The sequence below is a fragment of the Dromaius novaehollandiae genome, chromosome 2 (assembly GCF_036370855.1).
Source record: "Dromaius novaehollandiae isolate bDroNov1 chromosome 2, bDroNov1.hap1, whole genome shotgun sequence".
Classification (NCBI taxonomy): domain Eukaryota; kingdom Metazoa; phylum Chordata; class Aves; order Casuariiformes; family Dromaiidae; genus Dromaius; species Dromaius novaehollandiae.
Genome location: NC_088099.1, coordinates 166,376,786 through 166,401,739, shown reverse-complemented (window position 1 = coordinate 166,401,739; position 24,954 = coordinate 166,376,786). Strand labels below are relative to the sequence as shown.

The window sequence follows — 24,954 nt, the reverse complement described above, 5'->3', positions numbered from 1 at the left end:
TTTGTATGTAGCTGACATTTAACCCTAGAGGAATTTGGGTTCCTTTCTCACTTTAAAAGATTCAATTCCAAGTGTGGATATGACTGTATTTAAATTAATATATCACTATAGAAAAAGGAAAACATGAGAAATGCAACTCACTTGACCTATTTTAGACATTACTTTAGGATGAAAAAAAACCAGGTTAAATTTGACTAGGAAGGTAATATAAACTACTCACTGAAATGTGGACATGCAAAGTGTGAAGTCACCCAGGTTTCTACCAGTAAAGTTCCCCAGAAATCATAAGTCTTCCCCAAAAGAATTTTTAATATTTTTTGAGCTAGGGATTGTAATTTTGTTCTAAATTTGTATAGTAACTAACATAAGACTGTGTAGTCCATGACTTGAACTATTAAACTCAGCACTAGTATCCCTACTTCAGCAACCAGTAAAAAATCTTTCTTAAGCAAAAAGAAATACAAATATTTTTCCTATAACTCAAAATAACTCATTTTTACCCTCAACTAAGCCAGAAACATATATTAAATCTGTTGGTTCACTGGCCCAATTTATCTGTATGTAGGCTATGTCTGGAGAACCTTTCTTGTTACACTCAAGAGCCAAGTCTGCAGATTTTCTATTTCTAATTTAAATGGCTTTTGTAATGTTGAACACTTTCCCTGCCTACAAATCGAGATTCGTAATGCCCACTAGGTGCACAGCCTGCCAAAAGTAATGGCTTGTGTTGGTAGTGGAGCTTGCTTTCATGTAAAGCATATGGTGCCCTTTAGCCCAGTCCCCAGAGAAAAAGCTGGTCCAAGGTTTGCAGAATGGGATTGGATTGCATTCTTTCACTCCCATACGCAGGCATATGTGCACTTACGCATACACTTACACGCACACATGGTCCTCATCAGGAGCATTGCCATCTTTTTTAAGGAAGGCATCTGTTAAATGATTGACTTGAATCAGTCCTTTGTGGGTTGATTGCGTTTGAGTCGAGCGGTCATTGATTGCTTGGCTTGAATGACTCTGCACTGAGGAGGACAGTATTTAGAAATGTAGACAGCCACGTGGCAGCTCTGTGGTGCTGACACACAGGACCTCATAAGAGAGCTGCCAGCAGCTTGAAGGAGGTCATCCTTCCCCTCTACGTCTGGAATGCTGCATCTAGTGCTGGGTTCCCCAGTATAAGATAGACGTGGACATACTGGAGCAAGTCCAGCAAGACTTGCTGTAAAGTTGACTGGAGCATCTCTCAGACAGGGAAAGGCCAAGAGAGCTGAGACTGTTTAGTCTAGAGAAGAGAAGGCTCAAGGGGGACCTTATCAATACTTATAAATAGCTGATGGGAGGGTAAAGAAGATGGCAGACTTTTCTCAGTGGTGCCCAATGAAAGGACAAGAGGCAATGAGCACAAACTGAAATACAGCAAATTCTGTTTAAACATAAGAAAAAGCTTTTATACTGTGAGGGTGGTCAAACCCTGGAACAGGTTGCCCAGAGAGGTTATGGAGTCTCCATCCTTGGAGATATTCAAAACCTGACTGAACACAGCTCTGGGCAGCTTCCTCTGGTTGACTTTGCTCTGAGCAGAGGAGTTGGACCAGATGATCTCCAGAGGCCCCTTCTCACCTTAATTGTTCTGTGATTCTTTGTCTTGCATAGGCAGTGAATATAATAATTTGCGCCTATAGAAATGCTCCTTCCTTTTCATGTAGTTTTCTTTTCACTCTACTTACAGCCTTCCTTCTCTGAAGAAAGTCTGGGCAAGTGTTAAGAGTGAATGGGAAAGTGGGGACAGTTCCAAAGTGCTTGGAAGGATAATATGATTACTGGTGTTCATCTGCTTTCCAGACCCTTTCCACTTGTCTGAGTAACTCTATCAAATCCTTTTGTAATAATAGTAGGATTCATACTACTAAATTAATACAACCAGATGTAGGTGCCCACAGTGTACATTTCTGCATCAGGGAAAGTCATCCTGTTTATCCCTTTGTGGTTAATGAAGAACTCGTCAATATAGTCAGTGAAACTTAGGTCATTCTAAAGTCGATGTCTTTATTCAAATGACCCCCACCCTAAAAACCCATTGGCTCTATTGATTAGCTCTGTAATTGCTGTTATTGGAGCCTGGACAGATACTCAGATGGAGATATTTACACCTTAAATTGGCTGAGATGAATGCCATCTCCAGAAGGGAACCCTTTCTCACTAAAGATGATGATGTTTCTATTAGCTGTTTGTAGTGTTTATGTAAATGCAAGGCAGGAACTGTCTTCTACGCTTTATATGTACAACACAGAACACAATGGATGTCTGATTTCAGAAGATCATCTAAATAATACCACATTATGAACAATGTTAATTGACATTAATAACACTATGTGCATGGTTTTGCATTTTATTTGCTTGGGGGGGGTCTAATCTCTGTTCTATTTTAACATCTTGTTGGTTTACAGCTTACAGTAAAGAATATTTAAAATTTTTTTTAAAAAGTTTCTAAGGTTTTCAGGAGTAGATAACCAAAAATTGAGTTGTGATCATTTGTTTGCCTCCTAATTATAATAACAGACCATTTCTCCATTCTCATCCTTTCCCTTGATTACGACTGGGACCAGATTTTCTACCATAGCATAAATGCAAACAATATTAGTAAAGAAGAACAGGTAAAATAAATGCAAGCACTACAAAAGCCTGTTTATGTTTTTCGCGTTGATACTTACTACAAATAGCTAGGCCTGGTTTACAAGGCATCGAGGGCAAAAATACAATTTGTCTAGCCTTAGAAGACTACTGTGCCGATGTGTATCTTAGAGGTCACCGTAGTAGGCTTCCCTTATAAAAATTGGAGAGAAACATAGACTTTCATAAAATAACTTACCTCTTAATTTCCATTAACTGCCTACATTATATAGTGTAAATGTTTTATATTGTAGAGCTCTACACATGGTAAGCTGAATATTTCCTATTAAGTTAAAATGCATACTGGCTTCACTGTATGGAAAAAATGGAGAAGAGACCAATATTTCTTAGATATTGTGAAGTGAATCAATACCACACTATAGCTTCTATACTTAGAGTGCCATGCAGGAAAACACTTTTTTAAAAACTAGACTCATCATCCTCCGATACGGGAGCTGCTAGCATTGAAGAAAATAGAAAATACACTCATTTTCTTGTTACATTAGGCTATACTCAATGTTGCCTTATAAATTTATTTTATCTCCACCCTCAGCCTCCCCACTCCTACTTCTGCAATTACTTTAGACTAGAATCAGCAAAATAACACTTTTCTGAGAGTGCGTCTACTTCATTGTTGATTATGCGTTTTGGGACCATCTTGAGTAGCCATCCTTCCATCAGCAAGAACTTGGTATCAGCAAATCTCTGGGAATCCCATGAATACTTATCAGTTATTTTTGCTTTTACAGAGCCCTCGATCACCCTGGGAAGTGGAATGGATTCTCAAGGCATTTCAAATTCAGGCCCTATGTCAACGTCTGCTTTACTGATTATGTTGTATCAAAACTGCTGTAACCAATAAACACTGTAATTGTATGAAAGAAAAGCTAAGTTTTATACTATGTACTAGTATAATTGTGAATAAGTTTTCCCTGTTATTTCCTTCATTGAAGACATACCCTGTGTTTGCCCTAGTGTTATGGATTTTAATTGTATCCTCTATGTGTCCAAGGAATATATTTTTTTTTTTGCCTCAGAACTCGATATTTAGTGTGCTGTAAGATATGTTGCTGTTAATTCATCTTTCTTGTTTATGTTTTTAACATGATTTCTAATTTTGTTCATTTTAAACCATGAAAGTCAATCTGTTTTATTTAATTCTTTTCGGCTGTTTTTTGGGGAAGTTTTAAACATCATCTAGCTCAGATTCCCCTACTGTGCACTGCTGCTTTAAAATTTGCTCTGCTAGATGAGAATTAAGCCATTTCATAATTACATATGCCATCTGCAAACAGATCAATTAGGTGCTTAGCTGATCATGGGATCATGCTCAGAATAATACATTTATTTATGAGAAACAGTAGTGAAAAACAGGACAAATGAGCATTTGAGGACAAAAGACATATTATTATCTTTTTTTTTTAACAAAAAGCAAAAGATCTTTAATCTGGTTAAAAAATCAGGCAAAGCATGTCATAAAAAATATCAATTTTTTTATTGGATTCCATTCCATACATTTCAATGAATCCGGCACTTGGGATTTTGTTCCATTTACCCCCACAATATTTTCTCCTGAAAACATGATTGAAAATGCCATTTAAATCCATCTTTAAATGTGTCATGTACTATAAGTACAGTTTCCCTCCAGTAAATAAAACATTTCAAAAATGGTTTTAATTAAAGTGTCATAGGAAGTATTGAAGAGAATTTCACAAAGTGCTATGTTGTCAATTCTTCATAGAAAGTTACATTTTTTGGCCAAAATATGTCCCACGAGGAAAAAAAACACCAAAAAACAAAACAACAACTAGCTCTATATGATATGTAACGTTGGTAGCTACGAAGGTTTAGAAAAGACTAAAAATATTAAACTAGATTTTCACCTGCTGCAGTGATTTCAGTTGTACTCTTTCTTTTCAAAAAGCTGACAGTCTTTTCTCAGTAAAGTTTGAGCACAGAAAATACCTAGAGAAATCCTTCAGGTGCTTTTGACCCCATTCAGCTTCATAAATCAATACAGTTATTTCGGGTGAAGAAACAAAAGTCAGATCTTCTGGCGTTTTTCTCTAAAGATAGTAGGTAAAGTCTATGCAACTAGACCATTATAGATAATATGCAATAGTTGTTATTAAAGAAAGGTAATTAATGGAATGATAGTCTTTTTCCAAGTAAATTTAGTACTGGCATGCAGTTACCAATGATGATACCTACTGCATTACCTTGCTGCAGAGGGTTCACTTCTGGTACTGAAACAGAGCACTACACTTATTACCAGTGCAAACTGCAAGCTGCCTCTATCAGCAAATTTGGCAAATCCTCTAGTGATGAAAATGATTTCCATCTAGTCAGTAAGCACTGAAATGAACCCAGCTCATAGCTGATTGCAAGCAAATATTTTGAGAGCCTTGGGTGGCATGTGAACAAGGGATCCAGAACAAACAATCCTTGCCCGTTCACTAATCCCATTCATTAGGAGCTCCGTGATTACCTCATTAGCTGGATGTGGTGCAGAGAGAGACTGAGGGAGCACTGAGTGAGCCAGCTCACGCAGCAGATGCATTTGACACCAATGGCCCAGGTGAAGCCCTTCTCTACTGAGGCTACAGAGGCTGCCTGGCTTAAAAAAAATATGAAATCTCCAGGTGGCAACATGGACATCCTCTCCCCATTGTGTATTATAGACCTAATTATAATGGCAAACACTATTAAAAAAAGAAAGAAAGAAAGAAAGAAAGAAAATCCATTAGGTTGCTGTAAAACAGTATGTTCATGCTGAAGATGTGTTTTCTGTTGCTTCACTTACTTCTATCTTCTTTCTCACAGCAAATGAATCCAACAATGCCATTAAACACTTGTTTATGCTACTGATGCCTCTGTTTATTTGGATGAAAATCCTGAGTGTGCACACTTGCATAGCTGTTTCTTCTTTACAATATCCCAGACAGAGTCACTGAGTCCATGGCCTTCCAACAGGCAACTCAATTTGGAAAGATCCCCCAAGCCAGCATCATGGGGCAATATGAGAACAGGATGTGACAGGAGAGAATCCTAATGAAACCTTTTCTCATGGATGTTTCTGAGGAGTCAGTGCACTCTGGCAATGGTAGAAGAAAACTTAAAAAAGATCCTGACAAAATAATTTAAAAAGAGGCCCAATGGAAATGTAGTGAGCTAAGTACCCAACTCAATTATTAAGCTGTCAGACCCTCTTACTTGAGAAAGGAATAGGAAGCATTTTTTTTTTCTCTAATGCCTTGAGGACAAGCATGAACACCAAGAAAGCACCTATGTAGTGCTGTTAGCATCACTTGGTCGAGCCATTCAGAAGCCAGTGAAATATCTCAGATCGGAGGTTTTGCAAAAGAAGCCTGTTCCTCAAAGCTAGGTCTGCAGTGGGATGTAGGTGTCACTGGTCATACTGTTGTACCTGCCATCAAGGGGTCAACGATCCTTTTGACCTTTTGTCTCCTTTTGCAACATATGTCGGAACTTAGGTACTTATATATGGGCTACATAAATGTACTATGATGGGAAGATGGCTGCTTAACCTAACCAGAAGGAAGTTCTGAGAAGCAGCGTATGTCATCATCCTTGCACTGCAGGATGTGGGAACAGTGGTACTGATTCAGCTCAAGGGTCCATCTCTTCTGGTATTTGACCCCTTGCACTGGCTATAAATGAGCACCTAGGGGACAGAAAAAAGCACCGATGAACCTTCCTCCCTAATGATCTTTCAGCCTCCAACTATTTTTCCTGATACTGATGTGGCTTGTCTATTTAGCCCCACTAAATGGATTTCTCTTGTAAATTCTTGGGCAGTGAATTCTTGGAAGCCATGAAAACTTTCTACATCAACAAGGTTCTTTGTAAAGGAGTTTTACTCCTTTACAGGATGTTTACTACCTACAGAGCAAGAAAAATACTTTTTTTTTTTTGATTTGAACATGGGTCCTACTGCTGTTATCTGATGTCCCTTTTTTTCCTTCTGTAGAAAAAGATGTTCCACAGTCTATCCCAATACACTCTTTCCATTCAATCATAATTTTGCAGACCTCTGTCATATATGCCCTAAACTGTCTCTTTTCCAGGCTGAACAGTCCCAGCTGTCTTAACCTTTCCTTGCACAGAGGAATCTGTACAAGGAACCTTTTCTCTGAGCCTTTTACAATTCAAATGTATCCTAGTATAGCCTAATATAATTGGGACTCATATCCAAATTTTAGGGATGACATTCCAAGTCACTTGTCTCCTCAGGTAGGCTTTACAAAGCATGCATCCTCAGCTAGATGATATAGCAAAAATTCCAAGATGTGGTAAACTTTCAGAGTGCATGTGCTGAACACTAAGCTGTCTCAGTGGAGAGTGAAACAATGCCAGCCCCTCCTGCTCACGATTTTCATGGAATGCTTATATATCCATTAGACTGCACATGGGGGAGGAAAGGTGCAGAAGAAAAGAGGAGAGAGAAAGAGAGAAAGCAAATGTTTCTGATAGTATACTTAAATAACTTGCCCTATCTGTATGACTTACTCTTTCTGTTGGTTATAGAGGGATACTAAACAATAACTTTAGACTATATGCCTAACTTTTAGACAGCTATAGCTAGGTGAAAGGAGCCCAGTGTATAATTTAAGTAGTTTTATACTAGCAGGTCATCTATTATCCTCTGTGCATAATGGGTTTTGATCCAAAGCCAACTGAAGTTTTTGAAAATATCAGATGCTATATTTTGCTGTTCACCAATTCAGATAATTTCTTAAGCAGTGTCAAAGAAAACTGAATGGAAATAGCAGTGATTGGCACATTTTTCCACTTTAGCACTTCGTACTTCTGAAAACATATGGAGTGAAAGTGAAGAATGATGGGGCAGGTCAACAGATAACTCTCTAACTACTTATTAATCTACTGTTCTGTCGGTCTAAGGGGCCTCAAGACACTGAAAATGGCTGCAATTCATCCATTTAGTGTAAGTGCATTAACCCACATAATTAGGTGCTGCCTCTTCCAAAGCAGCAGCCCAGAGCATATTAATGATCACTCACATGGATTCTGAACTATGTTTCTCGTGTGTTCATTCATTACAGGCTTCCCAACTGTGGAACTGCATTCAACCTAATTAGACCTCAAAGAAATATGGTTATAATTGGTCTGGGGCAGCTTAGTAAAATATAATAGGGTAGTTTAATTGGAAGCTGCTTCATATTAATGATTTAAGAATTTATCATTTGCTTTGGACAGTGGACCAACTCAGCCTTACCTTGCCATGGAAAGCAGATGAATAAAACATATGATGATGAGTGGTAATTTGGTTGGTGATTATGTGCAGCAGTGGCAGGAAGCAATGAGCTTCACAGTAAAAGTCGTGGATTCCTGATCCTGGGATGCTGCTAGAAACTGGAAGGTCTATGTTAAGTTTATTAGATGACATTTAGGAAAGATGCTAGGTCACTGCTGTTTGTAACCTATATTCCAGTGAACTAAAGGTACAGCCAGTGCCAAAATCCCTTTTTATCTTAGCTAGCAACTATGGGGACATGGATAAAAGCAAATAGAGACCTATTACTCAGGTGACTGTGTCAGTCTTTTTGGTTGATATAAACAGGGAAAAGAGGCCCCTGTGGAGAAGTTGTGGAAAATGTGTGGGAAACTGAATATTTAAAAGATCTACTCCACTAATTTATTAGAGATTTTTGTGTGCGTGAGACTTCTGTAAAAGCTAATGAATCCTCAAAGCACCATTCTTTGGCTCATGAAGTGGAATTGCTTAAGAACTAGAAATAGACCCTAGTGAAAATAGACACTTTTGACTGTACAGTATCAGGACCCAGCTATTTCAGCTAGAAAGTTGATGCTGGTCTAAAATTAAGTCCATGGAGGGTTACATGTCAAAGTATGATAAGGAACAGGGGAAAAAACATTAAAGAATTCTGTTGGGGTTCCCCGCATCATGGATGCATTGGTCTTGTTTTCAGACTCCTCAAAATGTACAAAGTAAAGCATAAACATAATTGGTGTTTTCAGAGCTATGGGGAGTGTGACTTCTTAAAATGTGTTAGGAACGTGCATCAATCTAATGCATAGACAAGGGAGAGAAAGTGAGAGGGAAAGGGAAGGAAGGAGAGAAATTTATACGTGTTATTGTCAATACAGGTGTTCAAGGCTCTAAGCAGGACCACAGCTAATTGGCAGCTTTTACAAGGTCTGTGCTGTAGACACTCAGGTTTACAGAAGCCCAGTGAACCTCAAAACTGGGATTATACATTAGGGCAAATTAAAGGGAGATTGATGCATACGTACCTTTGTACATACGTAGGTACAACTTACTGCTTCCATAAATGCTTAAATCCCGTATATATTCCTACAGAGATCCTCAGATTCCCTGCTCCTGATCCCACAGTTAGCTGCATTGCCATGGTGCTGCACTTTCTCCTATCATCTCTGATGATCAGGAGCTCAAATTTATTGCAGTTTAAGGAATGGTTTCAGTCAAGTTATTTAGTGACTGGGGTGACTCCCATCTGTTTCAGAAGTGATTTGCCAACACATGTGGGGGAAGACAGAAAAAGACATTGAGCAAAACCAGAGGTGGGTAAGCAAGACAGATGTTGTCAGTGATATCATCCATCCTCACAGTCTTCTTCTGAAAAATGAAGCTCCCAGGCGAAATGTGAAATCAGAGGGACTGTTAGACTACAGGGTTGATGATCTGAAGTTTCATGTCCCAGTCCTGCCTCCATATCCTGTCTGCATGTAGGAAGGTCCCTTCATCTCACTGTACCCCAGTGTATCAGCCTTCCAGATGGTGCAACCATCATGTGGCAGAGGGGCTTTTCAGCCAGGCTATGCAGAATAACTGATGTGATTAAGACACTGATTATTTATACGGTGATGCACAATACAGACCCAACACATCTACCTGAGGTCACCCTTTCCCCTTCCGATAGGTTGCTGCTTGAAAACATCTGAAACTGGTCAGTTGGCTATTCTAAACATCAGACTTTATTCTTTGAGAACATGCATTTCCAGCTTTTTCGCTGTGACAGTAGAATCATTAAAATCTACATTGGTAGGCCCTGCTTCTCTCCTAGAGATGAAAACAACCGTTGTTTTCGCTGTTGTCGTTGTTGTTGTTGTTGTTGTTGTTCTTTCTTTTTCCCCTGAAGAGTTTTGTAGGATTAAAACAGCTTGATGGAGTTTAGGATTAAAATAGCTTGATGGAGCTTAGGGGTGTAAGAACTTTCTGCCATCACCTCCGTGCCACCCAAATGCTGGACTTCCTCTCACCTAACTTTTCTTAGTATTAAAAACAATCTTGTCTCCAAGCACCTCCAGCAAGGGAGCCTGCACCAGCTCACCGAGGAAATTATTCCACACTCCAGTTAAAATCACTTCTGAAAATGCTTTTCCTGAATTTTCAATTTCCATATTGAAACTTCTGCCTGGTTGCTTTGATATCTTTGACAACCTAAAGTAATCTCTCCCCACTCAGGAATAACATCAATACAGTATGCTATAGTGAATAATGCCTGTGCTGCGACTCTCTTTTTTTTCAGAGAAAAGAGCCACAAAGTTCTTGACAGGCCAAGAAGGAGATGTCATTTCCTTTCTTTCTTCATAGACTTTGTAGAGATGAATTAAAGACTCTGTAACAGACATATGCTGGATAAACCTAGGTCTTATATGAGAAAGTACAGCCCTAGGAGGCAGAGATGTGCATTAAGCCTAACAAAATGGACAAAGTCACATGCAGACCAGCCAGAAAGGGGACATGAGAGATTTCTGAGAAGAGAAAGATGCACACATGAGACAGCAAGGAAGAAAATTGCCCAAGTGAAGACGTGAGAGTAACCTGGTGTGGTGCGTGCGTAAGACACCTATTTTTTCTAAAGGAGGTACAGAATACCCACCCTCCTCATTACTTAGGTAAGACTGTAATAAAGGCATGCCTCAGACAATATTTACTTGTTCCTGCTCTCACTAGCCCCTTGAACAGTGTCACCACTTCTGCTCTGTGGTCCAGGATCCTTTGTGGAGAGCACCTCCTTCCCAGAAGCAGAGCACCTCAGTGTGAGTGTCTCCACCCATACCAGCCCTGAATGAATGGACATCTTGGAAGATCAAATAGCCAAGGCATAGTCTGCAAGCGTACTGGAGAGTAGGAGCAAGGCCTTGGAGTCTCATTAGGGGAGCTGAGGGAGGGGGGGTAGAACTGGTCCTTGCACATTGCCTTGTCCAGCTGACAGAGGCTGAAGAGAATACAGAGACATGAGTTCATCCACGGTGTTTGTTGTGAAAAGGAGTTCAGTAAAAAGCAGGAGTGACTACTGCAATCATCTAACTGTACTGCTAAATCCCTAGTAGCCAACTTGCTGCCACAATAGATAAAGAAACAAAAAAGGACCTCATTGCGTTTGTTGAGGTACTAGGCAGCTTTTGTAATGCCTGACAGACAGAGAGTCAGCAAAATACAGAAGCATGCAGTGGAGACCAGCACTTCCGAGAGCAGAAGGTAGGAAAATATCCGACACATTTGTTATTGCTCTGTCCTCCTTTTCTTTCCTTGCTTTATGCCTCCACTGAGGTGTTTCTGGCATGATCAGCAGTAACCTTAGGCTCTGGAAAGTCTGTGCTGTGATCCCCTAGTCCTGCACATTCAGGCACAGACTCAGCAATTCTTCAATCTGCAAGAGGGTTTTAGAGCTTGTTCACTTCACAAGTAAGTTGAATTAGCTGCTGAGCCTGGATTTGCCTCATCTAACTTTAAGCATCTAAATAAGGAGCATAGCCACTTCCAGCTCCCTTTATAGTCAGTGGAAAGAGATCTTGGGATGGGATGAACTACTGTCTGGAGATGCCTATGTTTCTCAAGGGCTGTGATAATCAAAATTTAGAGTCTCGAGGGGTGAGTCTAGGCTGTGTTTCCCTCTTCCAATAAAAAAACCCCTCTCTCTGGTGGGTTATAATGTTTCGTCCATGCTGTTTCTTCCCACTTCTCCAAATCACATATTGATCCTTCCTACGCTTTTAAGTGTTACTAACCTTCTGAGCCTCCATCTTTGTTTGGCATAAGACCATATAAAATACTCCACAGAACTAGCTGAGCAGGACAGAAGAAGGCAATCCTTGTATTTCCAGATCCTTGCAATATTTTCAGTCTCCAAAGCAGAAAAGATCAGCACAATGCAAAGATTTAAGAAAACTCCATCTCCTTTTTTAAGATTAGATGCTTTCTAAATGGCTTTATACTTTATTGATAATCAGGCCACTTTGTTAGGAAGAGCTTTGCAGTAGACAGCCTCAGACAAATGACTTCTACTGAGTATGGTCACAAAACTCTAGCAATGCATGGTATGAAAGGAATTACGGGGAATGAAGGAGAAGACAGACTATCTATGTGCAGATAGCTGAACTTTCATTCATGAAGAGCATTCAGAGGTTGTGAATATCTAGTAAAGACAGACAACTTTATTTTTTCCCATGTGGGTAACCAGATAGACCAGAGCTCTGGGTAGAAGTTGCTGTTAGTTCTGTTAATGTGACTGGATCTTCCAAACATAGCTGGGTTTTGGAGATGTGAGCAGGGTCAAGTTTGGCCCCATATGAATTGAAATAGGTTCCTCATCCTTGGTCATACCTACAAGTGAAAGCAAATATCACCAACTAATCAGTGCTTTAAAATATAAGTGAGATGTACCCTATTCTTCTGCCAGTCATAAAACAGTCTTCCAAGATCAACAACACCTATGCTGTGCCATGGACTAAAAGTTTTCCCCAAGTTTTCTCTTCTTATACAAGATGCTGCAGAACACCTGTGTTGAAAGAAAGGTTAACTTTGTATTTGGCAGCTTCCTATTCGAGGTAAATACTTTTGCCGTTACGTGAACTACGTGATTCATCCAGGCTGGGAGACATCAGTTTGCCCTCTTCTAAAGAACAGTTTTTGAAGACTGAAGAAGGACAGATGAGCAGCCATGCGCTGATGAGCTAACCTGCATCTCGCCTCACCTTCTGCAGTACGGTGTTATTCTCTGCAGCTGGTGAATCATTGTCTCTAAACTGGTTTGATTTTGCCTGATTCACTGCTGAGCAATGTGACATTTCTTTCCCTCTTTCTTTCCTTCTTTTCTTTTCTTTTCTTTTCTTTTCTTTTCTTTTCTTTTCTTTTCTTTTCTTTTCTTTTCTTTTCTTTTCTTTTCTTTTCTTTTCTTTTCTTTTTTCTTTTTTCTTTTCTTTTCTTTTCTTTTCTTTTCTTTTCTTTTCTTTTCTTTTTTCTTTTCTTTTCTTTTCTTTTCTTTTCTTTTCTTTTCTTTTCTTTTCTTTTCTTTTCTTTTCTTTTCTTTTTTCTCCTCTCCTCTCCTCTCCTCTCTTTTCTCTTCTTTTCTCTTCTTTTCCCCAAATTTACTAGTGCAGGGAAATAAAATGTTTGTAATTGAATCTGCAAGTGTGTTGTTTTGTGAGCAATGATGAAAAGTAGCTGTGATGTGGCCCCAAAAGGCAAAATACCTACTGACACCTCCTAGGATCTGCACTTCCATTTCCAGCCCTCAAAGGCACCATATGTGTGTATGAGCATGTGTGATACCAGGGAAAGGATCCAGAAACAGTGCCAGGCCTCCAAGAAATGCAAATAAAACTGTGTGTTAGCAGTGATAGCAGAGCAGGAAAGGAGGCAGAAGATAAGAGCTTCAGAAGACAATGAGGTTTGGGGTGGGGAGACAGCTTGGAAAGGTTTGAGAAGGCATCTGTTTGGAAAAGGGTATTCATTGGCCTCCTTTTCTCCCTTTTTCCACACTATCCAAAACACTGAAACTTTCTCCCTCCCCAAGTCCCTCCCATGGATTTCCCCCAAGCTTGTGATAGTTTAATCAGTGATTTGATCTGTCCAGCCAAGAGCACAGATGCTCATTTTGGGAGTGGAACTTTGTCCTTAAACACAGCCAAGAGAGGTAATCCTGGCACTGTCTTCTGATCCCATTAATTCTTGACTTAGTCAGGAGCAACGGCTTGCTATTGACTTATGGATTATATGGTTTGGACTTAGACTGTATTGATACTAATGGACTCAGAGATTATGTTCAATCTCCCAGTAAACCTCTTCATAATTAAAAGGTCAAGACATGCTAGACAGGAAATGAGAAACACAGTGTTCTCCTGCTCTCCTGCTCCCATGTGTTGTTAAGCATAGTTGTCCACAGAGAACTGCAATACTTTTTTAAATATTTGCCCCCTGTGCTAAGTGGTGACATTATGAGATGCAGTTTGTCTCCCAGGATCCAAATCCCCTGCAGTTAATAATAATGTTCCTCTTGGTTTTAGCAGTCTTTAATTCATATTCTCCCTATTCCTACTTCATACCACATGGAAACCTGCACATTCCCCTCCAGAAAATTAGTTCGCTCAGTAAAGCCTCTTGAGATATGGCAGGCACTAAACTCAAGACCTGAAGCTAAGATTAGAAAAGCAAGATGGTAATCAGAACAATAAAATTTCTCAGATCACTAGTCAGAAGAAACATTTTCATACACTTTTGGAGAGATAATGTTCCCCAACCACAAGCCAATTATAAGTTAAATGGAGGCAGGAGACGGGAAGTGGGAGAACTGTCTCTTATTTTTCTCTGTCAGAGCAAGTAAGTAAAGTAAAAATATATAAAACAAGCATAGCTGTCCTGAGCAAGTCAAGAGGTCTGAAAGGATGATTGCAGATGAGCTAAAACCCAGGAGTGGGTCATGAGAACAAAAGAAAGAGAGCCCATTTAGTTTGATAGGCCACAGAAGTCTCAGTGGTGTTGGCCAAAGTCTTGTAGCGCTTCTTCCTTGACCATATCATATGCAGAGCTATTGCTTGTGTATAATGAAGATTTGTAAACAGCACCTCTCTTAGTAATTTTTCCCCCTTTACCTTTAATGGACAGTTCTAGAATCCATGAGACCTACCAGAAAACTAAGCACAACTGTTAGAGCTCCTGTCTATTTTGCTGCTTAACAAACCTCAACAACTGAGCTTCAAAGAGGGAAAATCATAAAAGAAAGATGTTACATGGTTCAGATGCTAGAGGCAGAACTCTACAGGATAAATTGACCCCAGAAGAGCAAGGATCAGAAATCTGGGGAGGGAGAGATGTGAGGGAGAAGTAAAGTGGGACAGGAAGGCTCTTACAGTTCATGAGAAAACTGTGATGCATCCTGCTATGAAAATATTATGCCTTTTTTCCTGTGCTTTGGCCAGTTAAATCTGTTGGATTGAGTACACAGAGCATACTGCAGGATCCAAAATGACACACCTCCTCCACTACAAGTGGGTTTGCTGTGACCTTTATTTCTACTGAAAGTTGGCTTGCTTTAACTTGCCAATATTCTACCTAGTCCAGTGATCACTTTATTGTCACATTTCTGTTTCCCAAAGAGTGCAGACAGGTGATAAAATTTTTCCTAAGGTGGACTGAATTCTTCTTCATAAGCCCTGGTTTCCAGCCGTGGAGGATTAAGGGCACTTTTTCCTAGATCAAAAAGATAAATGAAGTGTGTGAGTGATAACGAGGAACCACAAAAGGATATGGAGGGGAAAGAAGGAGCCATGTGCTGTAATGTAGACACTGCAATGCACTGCTCTCAATGTCCTATTTATGGGTGCTTTTTTGGTGGAAATAAAATTGATCAGCTGTGTTTGCAATGGTATGGGACATTGTCCAGGGGTGCAAGATCTATGTTCTTCCCTTCTTTTGTCACAGAAACATCAGATTGTTTCTCACAAGGCAAGATGTACTGTTTCCATTTTGTTGCCACAGGTTAATACTGCACTTTCACCTACACCTATAGGTCCCAACTAAGGGAAGCAGTTAGGATCAGAGTCACCGTATCTATGTAGGATACCTCACTTAAAGGTTTAGTTGTCATGGGAACCCTCTTTATTCAATGGAGAGATATTGGCAGCTCCTGAGAGCAGCTGGTGGGGGAAGAACTGTCCTCTGAAGAGACATTTTCTCTATCAACCACATGATGTGCCTAGGACGAAGCTCCTGATTATTTTTATGCTTAAACAATTTGGCATTTCTGGTACTCAGAAACTTTCTTTAGAAGTTAGTGCATGCTTGGGATGAGAATGTCAAAAGACATAGAGGAAGTCCCATACGAACATAAAGACGAGCATATGAAAAGCCACAGCGGGACACACAGATCTCCAGCTAGTATCTTGTCTCCACTGGTGCCCACCAGTGCCTATCTGTGGAAGTTTATAAGAGAAGCGATGACTCCCCAGAGAACTGTCCAAGCCTCCAGTGACTCTTAGGGCTGGAGGGGCTGTATTTGTGTAGGGATAGTCTTGTAAAGATGGACATTTTTTTCATTAATTTTGTCCAGTGGCTATCTCCTTGACAAAGGCATCTTGATGATTTTCCTGGTTATCCTTGGTTGTATATGTTTAAATGGTGTTCCAGATGGAGTCTGGATGGTGCATATGATGGACCTCGGTGACTTAGCATACTTTTAAGAGGACTAAACTTACAAGGAAACTAGATTTATAAGTCTGTGAGTAATACCATCATGCTCTGTTCAAGGTAAGGACCCTATTTTTGGCACTATCCCAACCACCAAGAAACTGCCATCAGAAAGAAATAATTTTTCTGGGTCAACAAAGATAAGTATGATAAGTATGACATGCAATATTTATATGATATAATATTATATCACCGAGCATGACAGTATAGTCTGAAAGTTCATCTCTGCTAAAGGAAAAATGTCCATATTACTGGAAATATTGGGAAAGAATACTGTATTCTATCTCAGAGATCCATGAGAATGTGTCTCTTTACACTTACATTACTAAAATAATTTATTGCCTTTGAAGAATGTTTCAGAATATCTTTGGCCTTCAGAGCCTTTGCATGTGGCCTTCAAAAGGACAGATCCTGTTTAAGAGAAAAGTGTGAATTTTGTAGTATGACTTTTCAGATACTGTCTCACCAATTAGCTGATCCTTTATTTAAAGAAAAAAGAAAAGTCTTTTTTGAGCCTCAGGAAAGTATTAATTTAAAAACATATTTCTGCACCCCTCTACCAGTGAAACCAAGTGGATTTACCTACAAAGAGTACAGCCTAAGAGGTTCATCTGTTTCTGTATACACATTTTCAGCAGACTCACCAAAATTGTCCTATACATCAAAATATGAACAGTAAAAGTCATTTTTCTTCAGACCTCTCAGGACTAGAATGATTATTGTTTGTCTCATAAAAAAGTTGATATATCCCATGAGAGGCCATGGGTTATGTTTATCAACTGATACTCATTTTTCATATCTCTATTTCTCGTTAGAGGCATACATATTTAGGTAAAGAATAGCCCTTGCTGCCTGAGGTTAGTATCATGCCTCCTTGAAGAGATTGACAGGTTTATGAGGAAATAAAGCTGCTCTTCAGGAAGAAGAAAGATGAGAATAAAGCTGTTTTTCAAAACTTAGAGGCCACTCAGGGGGTTGGATAATTGTTCGAATCAGAGAAGGTATTGTAGCGTGAACTTGTTGCTCTGGAATCACCATCTTCTACATCATCTAGGCCATGATCCCAAAAACGTGGACTCTTTGCTCTGCAAAGAGAAATATAAAACTGTCTTAGAAGGACATAAACTGTTCCATTCAGTCAAAAAGATATTGACTAAATATTGATATATTTAAATGTTGACTTTTTGAACTATGTCACTGCTGATAAGGACATGAAAGAAGGGAAAGGAAGCTCCACATCTTCAAGAGCTGCACTATTTGTGGTGCACGAGTGGCTGGCACAAAAAACACGGGGTGAGGTAGGAACTACTGCCACGAGGCTTGCAGAATGCAGCAAAAGGAGCAAGTTCAACAGAGGAAGCTTCAAAATGACAGAGCCCAGCACAATTTCTCAATGCTGCATTACGACATTTCGTTTCAAAGGGCACAGTAGAGACCCACACACAGGTGAACCTGAAACAGTGTGAAGTTAAGGAGTCCGGTGGATTTTTTCCCAGCATTCAGTGGTATTTTGAACATATGCTTTGGGGGTCAAGGAATGCATGTTAGTTTTCAAAAATCCTGATGAACCACCACATCCCATCTCTAATACAGTTTAAAATATTTTTGAGATTCTGTGTGGATCTGTGTATCAGCAATGGACACTTCACTTGCCTCCTTCACTTGGATCACCACAAAAGACATACAGAGCAGAGTCTAAGAGTTGTTGACGAGTCATAACTGACAGCATCTGCACATGGTTTGATGACATTTCCATAAATGTATACTGCTCTGTAGTATGCTTCAGCCGGTGTTCATCACTCCCATTTTTCAACGTAAAGAAATGTTCTTATTCTGCTAAAGCAACTTTGAAGTGAGAGTTACCGGTAGATGATGACACTAGATGGTCCTAAGAGACTATTGAACTATATAACCTTCCAGATCTCAGTCATCTATTCTTATTTGTCTTGGTCTAGCAGTATCCAAAATTCATTACTTATCTGCTGTCTTCATTGAATAAAATGTGTTTGGTGGGTTCAATCCAATTATGAGTGGTCGTTCATCAAAATACCCTGCTGGCACTAGAGTTGCTGCTTTCTTCAAGGAGGCAGAACACTGTGAACAAACTGCATGGACTGAGGCACTCTCCTCACTAGAGAAGGGCCCTGCAGGACACAGCTAAAGCGTCCAGATTTCTCCAGTGCAATGGAGATGCTTTCTTAGCTGCATATATAAATACAGCCAGCAGTCTCTGATGCATTTCACCACTATTAAATTAGATTGCAAGGGGAAAAAAAAAAACAAAGAAGGTTTAATACAGCCACAAACAATGCAGGATTCTATTTCAGCACCTTTTCAAATTTTCTAGAGAAGGGTGGAAAAAAAAAACTCTGTTCCTTGTCAAAGGTCACTTTTTCAAGTATCACATATGTTCACTGGTGAAGTATTCATTACAGCACAGATAAAAGCCCCAGCTGCTGCTAATAGTTAGTGTTGCCATATTTTATTTATTGCCTTTTTTAACTTTATTCATCATAAAGGACACCTGGGTGTCCTTTTATTAACCTACATTTGAGTTTCCTTTTGGATGGCAATTCAATCTTGTGTAAAAAATACACATATATCTTTTAAGGACTTGAAAATCTTTCATTATGTGAATCATATATGTTTATTTCTAGCAAGAAAATCATGGGAATGTAGTTTTCTCATAGGAAAAGGAAAAGGCTGGGGCAATAGCATATCTGAGGGAATGTAAATGGGAATGCAATTACACCTGCTACAGAGAAAAAGATGAAGACTTTCAGTGCTCATGCTTCAATACATAAAGCTGTCAGTTATGAGGTTTGGGAAAAAATTCTCGATTAGATAGTATAAATCTGTCAAAAGCAGTAGTCCTGGGAACTTGTCCAGATCTGAATGGTCTGGTATATATGACTGTACAAGGGTTGATCACTGACTGCATTGGTATTCCCAGGTTCCAGCATTACCTCTAAAGAGAGAGAGAGAAAAAAAAGACTTTATATTTTTTCTCTGTATCTGTATTTGTTCTCTGTATCTTCAAACCATGTGATAAAGCAGTGTAGAAAATAAATGGTTTCTTGACCTACCTCATGTGTCTTTCATTGGGCTGACCCAAACACTGTCTTCAAATTCCTGTCTCAACTAGGGCAAGTCTGGGCTCACATCTGAGTCTAGACCTGTAGCAGTAAAAGAATCACTAATTTCTGGACAAGGAAGTGTTTAAAAGTCAAATCTTAAAGCAAATCATAGGAGTGACAATCCAAGCATTATCACATTATTAGAGAAGAATGCACAGACCCCCCCCACCGAGTTCTGCCATGCAAATTAAGGTGTGACAAATGGTTGTAAGGAAGCAGAAGAGGATAAGACTGGAAGGATGAATGCAACCACAATAGGATTATACAGTGTCATAGACTAGCTCTGTGCATACTTAACAGGGTACAAATCAAAGCTCTTTTCAGAAGTAAAAATGCAGTAATAATCTGAGCTGTGTAATTAGTCAGTGGTGATTAAACACTCTTCAAATTTACAAAAGATACCGCAGAGCGAAAGAGAATAAACTGTTCCATTTTCACTGCAGGTAGAAAGCCATGCATATACCTTCCAGCATGGAACTTTACATTAGCCTTTACATTAGACAAACTTTCTAATCGGAAAGATATTGAGGCTTTGGAAGAGATGGCATCGAGGCTGCCGAGTGTAAAGGCAGCCCCTACCCTTGGATGACCTCAAGCATGGCCAGCACTGATAAACATCTATTGGAGTGGCAGGCTTTGGGTTGACCCTGCAGGGGACTGACAAAATGACCCCTCAGAATCTCTTCAAAGCCTTGCTCCGTGGCTCCGCAGTCATCCACATCTCCTTGGGATCCACATTCTTACAAAAACTGAGAAAAGACATTTTCTTCCCCACCCTCCTGCCATTGCATCAGAGACAGCTCCAGGACTGATCCCTCTGACAACACTGATATTGACAGATTTGTCTGGAGGATATGAACCATGTGATGGAGAAGTAGGAACAACTACTGAAAACTGTGTGTATCTAAAACACATATACGTACGGGAATTTCCAGTGATACTTTCAGCAGTATAATGTCCTGTGAAGAGAACTTTACAACTTCAAAAGTGATCGTGAGTAATGTTCCTCCTGGGAGCCTGAGGGAGTTTTCAGTAGGCTAGCGGCATAGTCCAAGAGACAGGGGTGGTAAGAGGTGCATAATCTAAGACATGGGGGTAATAAGACTATTTTGCCGCACTATAATTTAAATCCAATTCAATCTGAACTTAAAATTTATGGTGTCAGTCAAGGGGAGGAGGGTCCCTTGAGATATTTGTGCCCAAGGCCACATAAACCCTCAAACCCATATATTTCTACCTAGGAGATGGAAATGATTAATTTTCTGCAGAAAGGTCTGAAACATCTCCCTGCCACAGAACATTTCTACGTCTCTCTCCCTGACTCCAGGTAGCTGAAAGCTTTCAACTGTGGTTGCTCCTCAGCAGCCTTCCAAAACCAAACGGCCAAGGAAAGCAACAGGTCTCAGTTTTTACTCAGGTAAACGGTATTATATATGGTCAGCCTCATCCCTAGATCTCTAAATTATTCAAATCATCAGATGTTCATTAGCATAAAAAGGGTAATTTTTAATGGACCGACTCATCTATCATTTCTTTCCCTTCTTGCAAGAAGGAACTACTCAATCTACTCAGCAAATACAGAAACATGCCTTACCTCTATGTATAGTCTGAGCATAGATCAAGGAATCCATAAACAGCTCAGGGAAAAAGAGAGGGAATAAGACCTTTTCACCATAAATACTCCCTTTCTTTCCCAAAGTACCCTTAGTATCATTAATGAAATTCTACTAACCTCCTGCTTCAGCCCCCTACCCTCCAAAAAAGAAGAAGAAGAAGAAGAAGAAAAAAGCTTCTGTACGTATCTGCTTCTCTGTGGTCTAGACAGGGAACTTTGACCGATTACTCAGACATATTTGTGCATCACCTGAAGTAGATCAGATGAATCCACCTAAAAGTATCTACTGTCTCACAACAAAAGCTCAGCAAACTTGTTATTGCGAGTGAGGTTATATGCAGTAGCAGAACCAAATGCCATCCCAAGTACTTTATACTTCCATACTTTCCTGGTTTGCACCATGTGGCAGCATACGTGCCGTGCTTGGCACAATGCAAACACACGGTCAAAGACAACTGCTGGCCTGAAGGATGTGCCAGACAAGGGGAGGGAAGCGTGGGATCTGAGTGTGAAAATCGAAGGAAAATCAAAGGAGAGTGATGGTTGCCCAGAAATCATCCTGACATGGACTTGAAACGTGGCAACAGTAACGCCAACCTCACACTGTAAACAGACCCTCAAGTAACCAGTTAGTCCTGGAAGTTTTGATAGCTGACACTTTCAATCAGACTGGATTCCCAGTTGTCATCTGATCAATGGCAAAGTCAATAAAATGGCCAGCCTGTGAAGGAAGCTACTACATACAGTCTACATAGTGTCTGTACCTAGAAGTACCTGAGATTAGGTATGGCCCCCTTGAGGTATCCGCCGACACAGGCTGCGTGGCTATCTTTGGCTATCATCAATGAATGGAAAAAATATTTACTGCAGCGCTCCCTCAAGGACCAGTTCATTTGCTTTTTCATTTTTGGCTTGGTATAATGTATGAGTGCTTAATGTGGATTTGAAGGGTACAATTCCCTGAATGCACCAAACAAAGCAGCTGCCTCTAATTTGAATTTCCCCGGAGCTGGGGAGAAAAAGGGTTTGTCAGAACTAATAACGGGTGAATCCCAAAATGGGCTGTGAAGAGAAATTGTCTAATCCTAGTCATTTCCCTTGGCAGCCAGCTCTGCTTTTGCCGGGAGATGCTGCCTGGAAATATTTTATTCAATATCGTGTTCCATCTGTATTGACCTATTTCAATACAGTGCTACTCTCAAAGACTCATCTGAAGAATTACAGTTTTGGATGTCAAACATTAGATACTCAAGTATGAAAATGTTAATTTTGGCTTTGATACATTCTCTATTTTTATTTGAGGAAATCCCCAAATCAATCAATGAGAAAGCACTTATCCACAGTGAAGGAGGCTGGAGGTTGTTAAAGGAAATAGCTCTAGTAACAAATAATAAATCATCACAATAATAAAGAACTAAAAGGCAACATTGGGGAACAAGAAACTATGCAGAGAAATTCTTTCCAAAGCAGCACGCTTCCCATATTGTGCAAGATGCATAAGCGTCTTTAATATAATGTTAGGAAACAGAGTTTATTTCTTTTAGGGAACACAGCTAATTCATCAGGGAGAGCATATGTCTTCCCATATGATTTAGCATCTGGGTCTCCACAGTGTAATACACCATTGGAGTTAGCACTTATGTCTTAGTTCCACCCTGCTAAGAGCAATTACTTATTACGCCGCATTCCCACAGAGCATTCTTTTTCCTGAGAGGTATGTACATATATTCACTTGTGTTCAAGAAATGTCTGTGCAGAGTCCTTCAGTTTGAGATGGAAGCTCTATTCAGGGCAAGGAAAATAGCTCCTTAATTGAGTAGCTGGGACTGCCTAGATGTTTCAGTAATTAAGTCTCAGGCCACATGGTTGGCTGGACCTTTTCAGAAGTGTGTTTATGCTGTAAAACAACTCATGTGAGGCGAAATCTTCCACATTTGAGCATTTTGCCTTCAGGCTAATGCAGTAATTATGTGAAAACCACACTGTATCCCTAAGGATGGATCTTTTTATTCACAGAGCAAGCACATTTATTTTTTATTTATTTATTTTAACTTGGAAGAAAAAGAAAAATTATTCCTTATTTATTGTATATTCAGTAATATGTTTAAGGGGCATTGTTTGGATGAATTGTGCATGAGGATATCTCCCTGTGTTATGTAAAGTAATATTTATATTATAAAAACTGATTTGGCTGGTTTCTCAATGGTATTTACTGAATTTTAGGTGTGCTGAATGTGATAACAATCTATTCTATGGTTTCTTAAATATGTGTTGGATTTGTGCCCATTAAAAATACATTAACTGTGGGTGAAGTGGTCCAACTACACAATCAAATCCCACTCAAACTGGAAGGTTTGCTTTGCAGTTTAAACAGAGGCTGAAGACCCCAGAGATCTGACATTCCTCCTTATGGAATAACTTGAAAGACACTTCTCTGCTCTTTACCTTAACTCCCCGTTCTTTAAGACTAGGATCAGTCCTTTACCTCACTAGAGGCTGTAGAGGATGAATGTATTGATGGCTGCAAGGTCATAAAATAGCCAAATGATGGGAAACAAATAATTTTAGTTGAGCAATAAATTTTAGGTAGATAGGCCAGTAATTGCTTTTTAAGTCATTTCATCTTTTTAAACAGTCACATGGAGTACTAAAAGCTGTTTTAGGAAATAATGTATGTTCATACATTAAAACAAGAGAAATATTAGTTTATGAAACTGCTAACCACCATTTAAGGTCCTTAAAGAAGACAAACCTTAAGCTATTCTTATACTCAAAACCTCTCTCGAGCGTGGTAGAATTGAAACCAAGGACAGATGTCAGAAACTTCTCCTCAGAAGAGCACTCCTCTCTCTAACCATGTTTTATCTATAAAGTGTTTTTTTTAATCTATAGTTTTATCTACAAGCCTTTCTATCAATATAATTTATTTTTGTAAACTGCACCCATTACCTAGGTAATTCATTTAACATTACACAGTAATATAACATATTTACAGACATCACACTGTAAAAGATTGTTTGAAAATACCTAAGAACATACCTTGATCTCCCACACCACATAAAAAGATACTTGATGTGAAAACATCTTCATGGTCTTATAAAAAAAAATAATCAAAGGAACACATAAATGTTCTACAAGGTTACCTGTTCTTGTTACTCCACTTGCAGGAATTATGTAGCATTGCCCTGACAAAAGCAAACCATTATATGCTCATTTCACTCCTAAGCCTGAGGTCAACACATTATCCCATCTGTTACAGAAACTAAGCGTTTCAGCAGCGAATAGCCAATTTCTGTTTGCCTTAATGTTTGTTGTAAAAAGCCTTGGTGTAAACAACAAGTCCCTCAATCTGTCTACCACTGCCTCAGTTGTTTCTGGCCTTTTATGCAATTGCTGATTCCTTCCAAAGGTGGTCACAAGGCCAGGCAGCTCAGGGCAGCTGAGAAGCTTTGGGTTCTGAAGGAAAAATTTCAGGGAATTTTCATTTCATTTCAGAAAAACCTGAAATTACAGTCAATCAACCCACTTTGTCTGATCCGGGCCTCAGAAGATTCAAAGCGTGCTGCCCTGTAACACCATTGTCAGATGCCTTCTAACAGAGGATGTAAAATGAGGGCAAAAGTATGGGAATGCGGAATAACATTGCTTTGTGTTGTAGCTTGGCAATCATTATGTCCTTTTTTTTTTGTAAGGACTCTACCATAAACAGCACCAAGCAGACAAACTGTTCCATTCTTTCTGAAAACTACCCTATTTTAACTTCTTTCTTAGGAATTTTATTTCTTACAACATTTCCAATCTTTCTTTGTTAGAGATGGTGGCTCCCAACAGAGAAAGTGGATCCCAACAAAGATGGTGCCAGATACACATTATGTGTTTCAAAAGCACAGTCTGATCCATAAATGTATTATTTCCCTGCCAGCATACAAAAACAGCATACTTGCTGAGCACTAGGATGCTGAACACTAGGCTTCTTTACGTGCTGGTTATTGATTGTTCTTTTAGATGCCAGGACCGGATACCTAAAACGTGGTACAGCT

The 24,954-nt window shown here is 39.5% G+C and overlaps 1 protein-coding gene across 11 annotated transcripts in view; it reads left to right on the top strand.

Moving 5' to 3' along the window:
* TSNARE1 (t-SNARE domain containing 1) overlaps positions 1 to 5,531 on the top strand; it is a 474,003-nt gene extending 468,472 nt beyond the window's left edge. For all 11 annotated transcript variants that reach the window (XM_064507932.1, XM_064507929.1, XM_064507934.1 and 8 more), the window contains one exon: positions 3,417 to 5,531. In XM_064507932.1, coding sequence (XP_064364002.1) covers positions 3,417 to 3,497 — 81 coding nt within the window. In that variant the 3' untranslated portion in view covers positions 3,498 to 5,531. The remainder of the gene's footprint in view (positions 1 to 3,416) is intronic.
* The last annotated feature ends 19,423 nt before the right edge of the window (positions 5,532 to 24,954 follow it).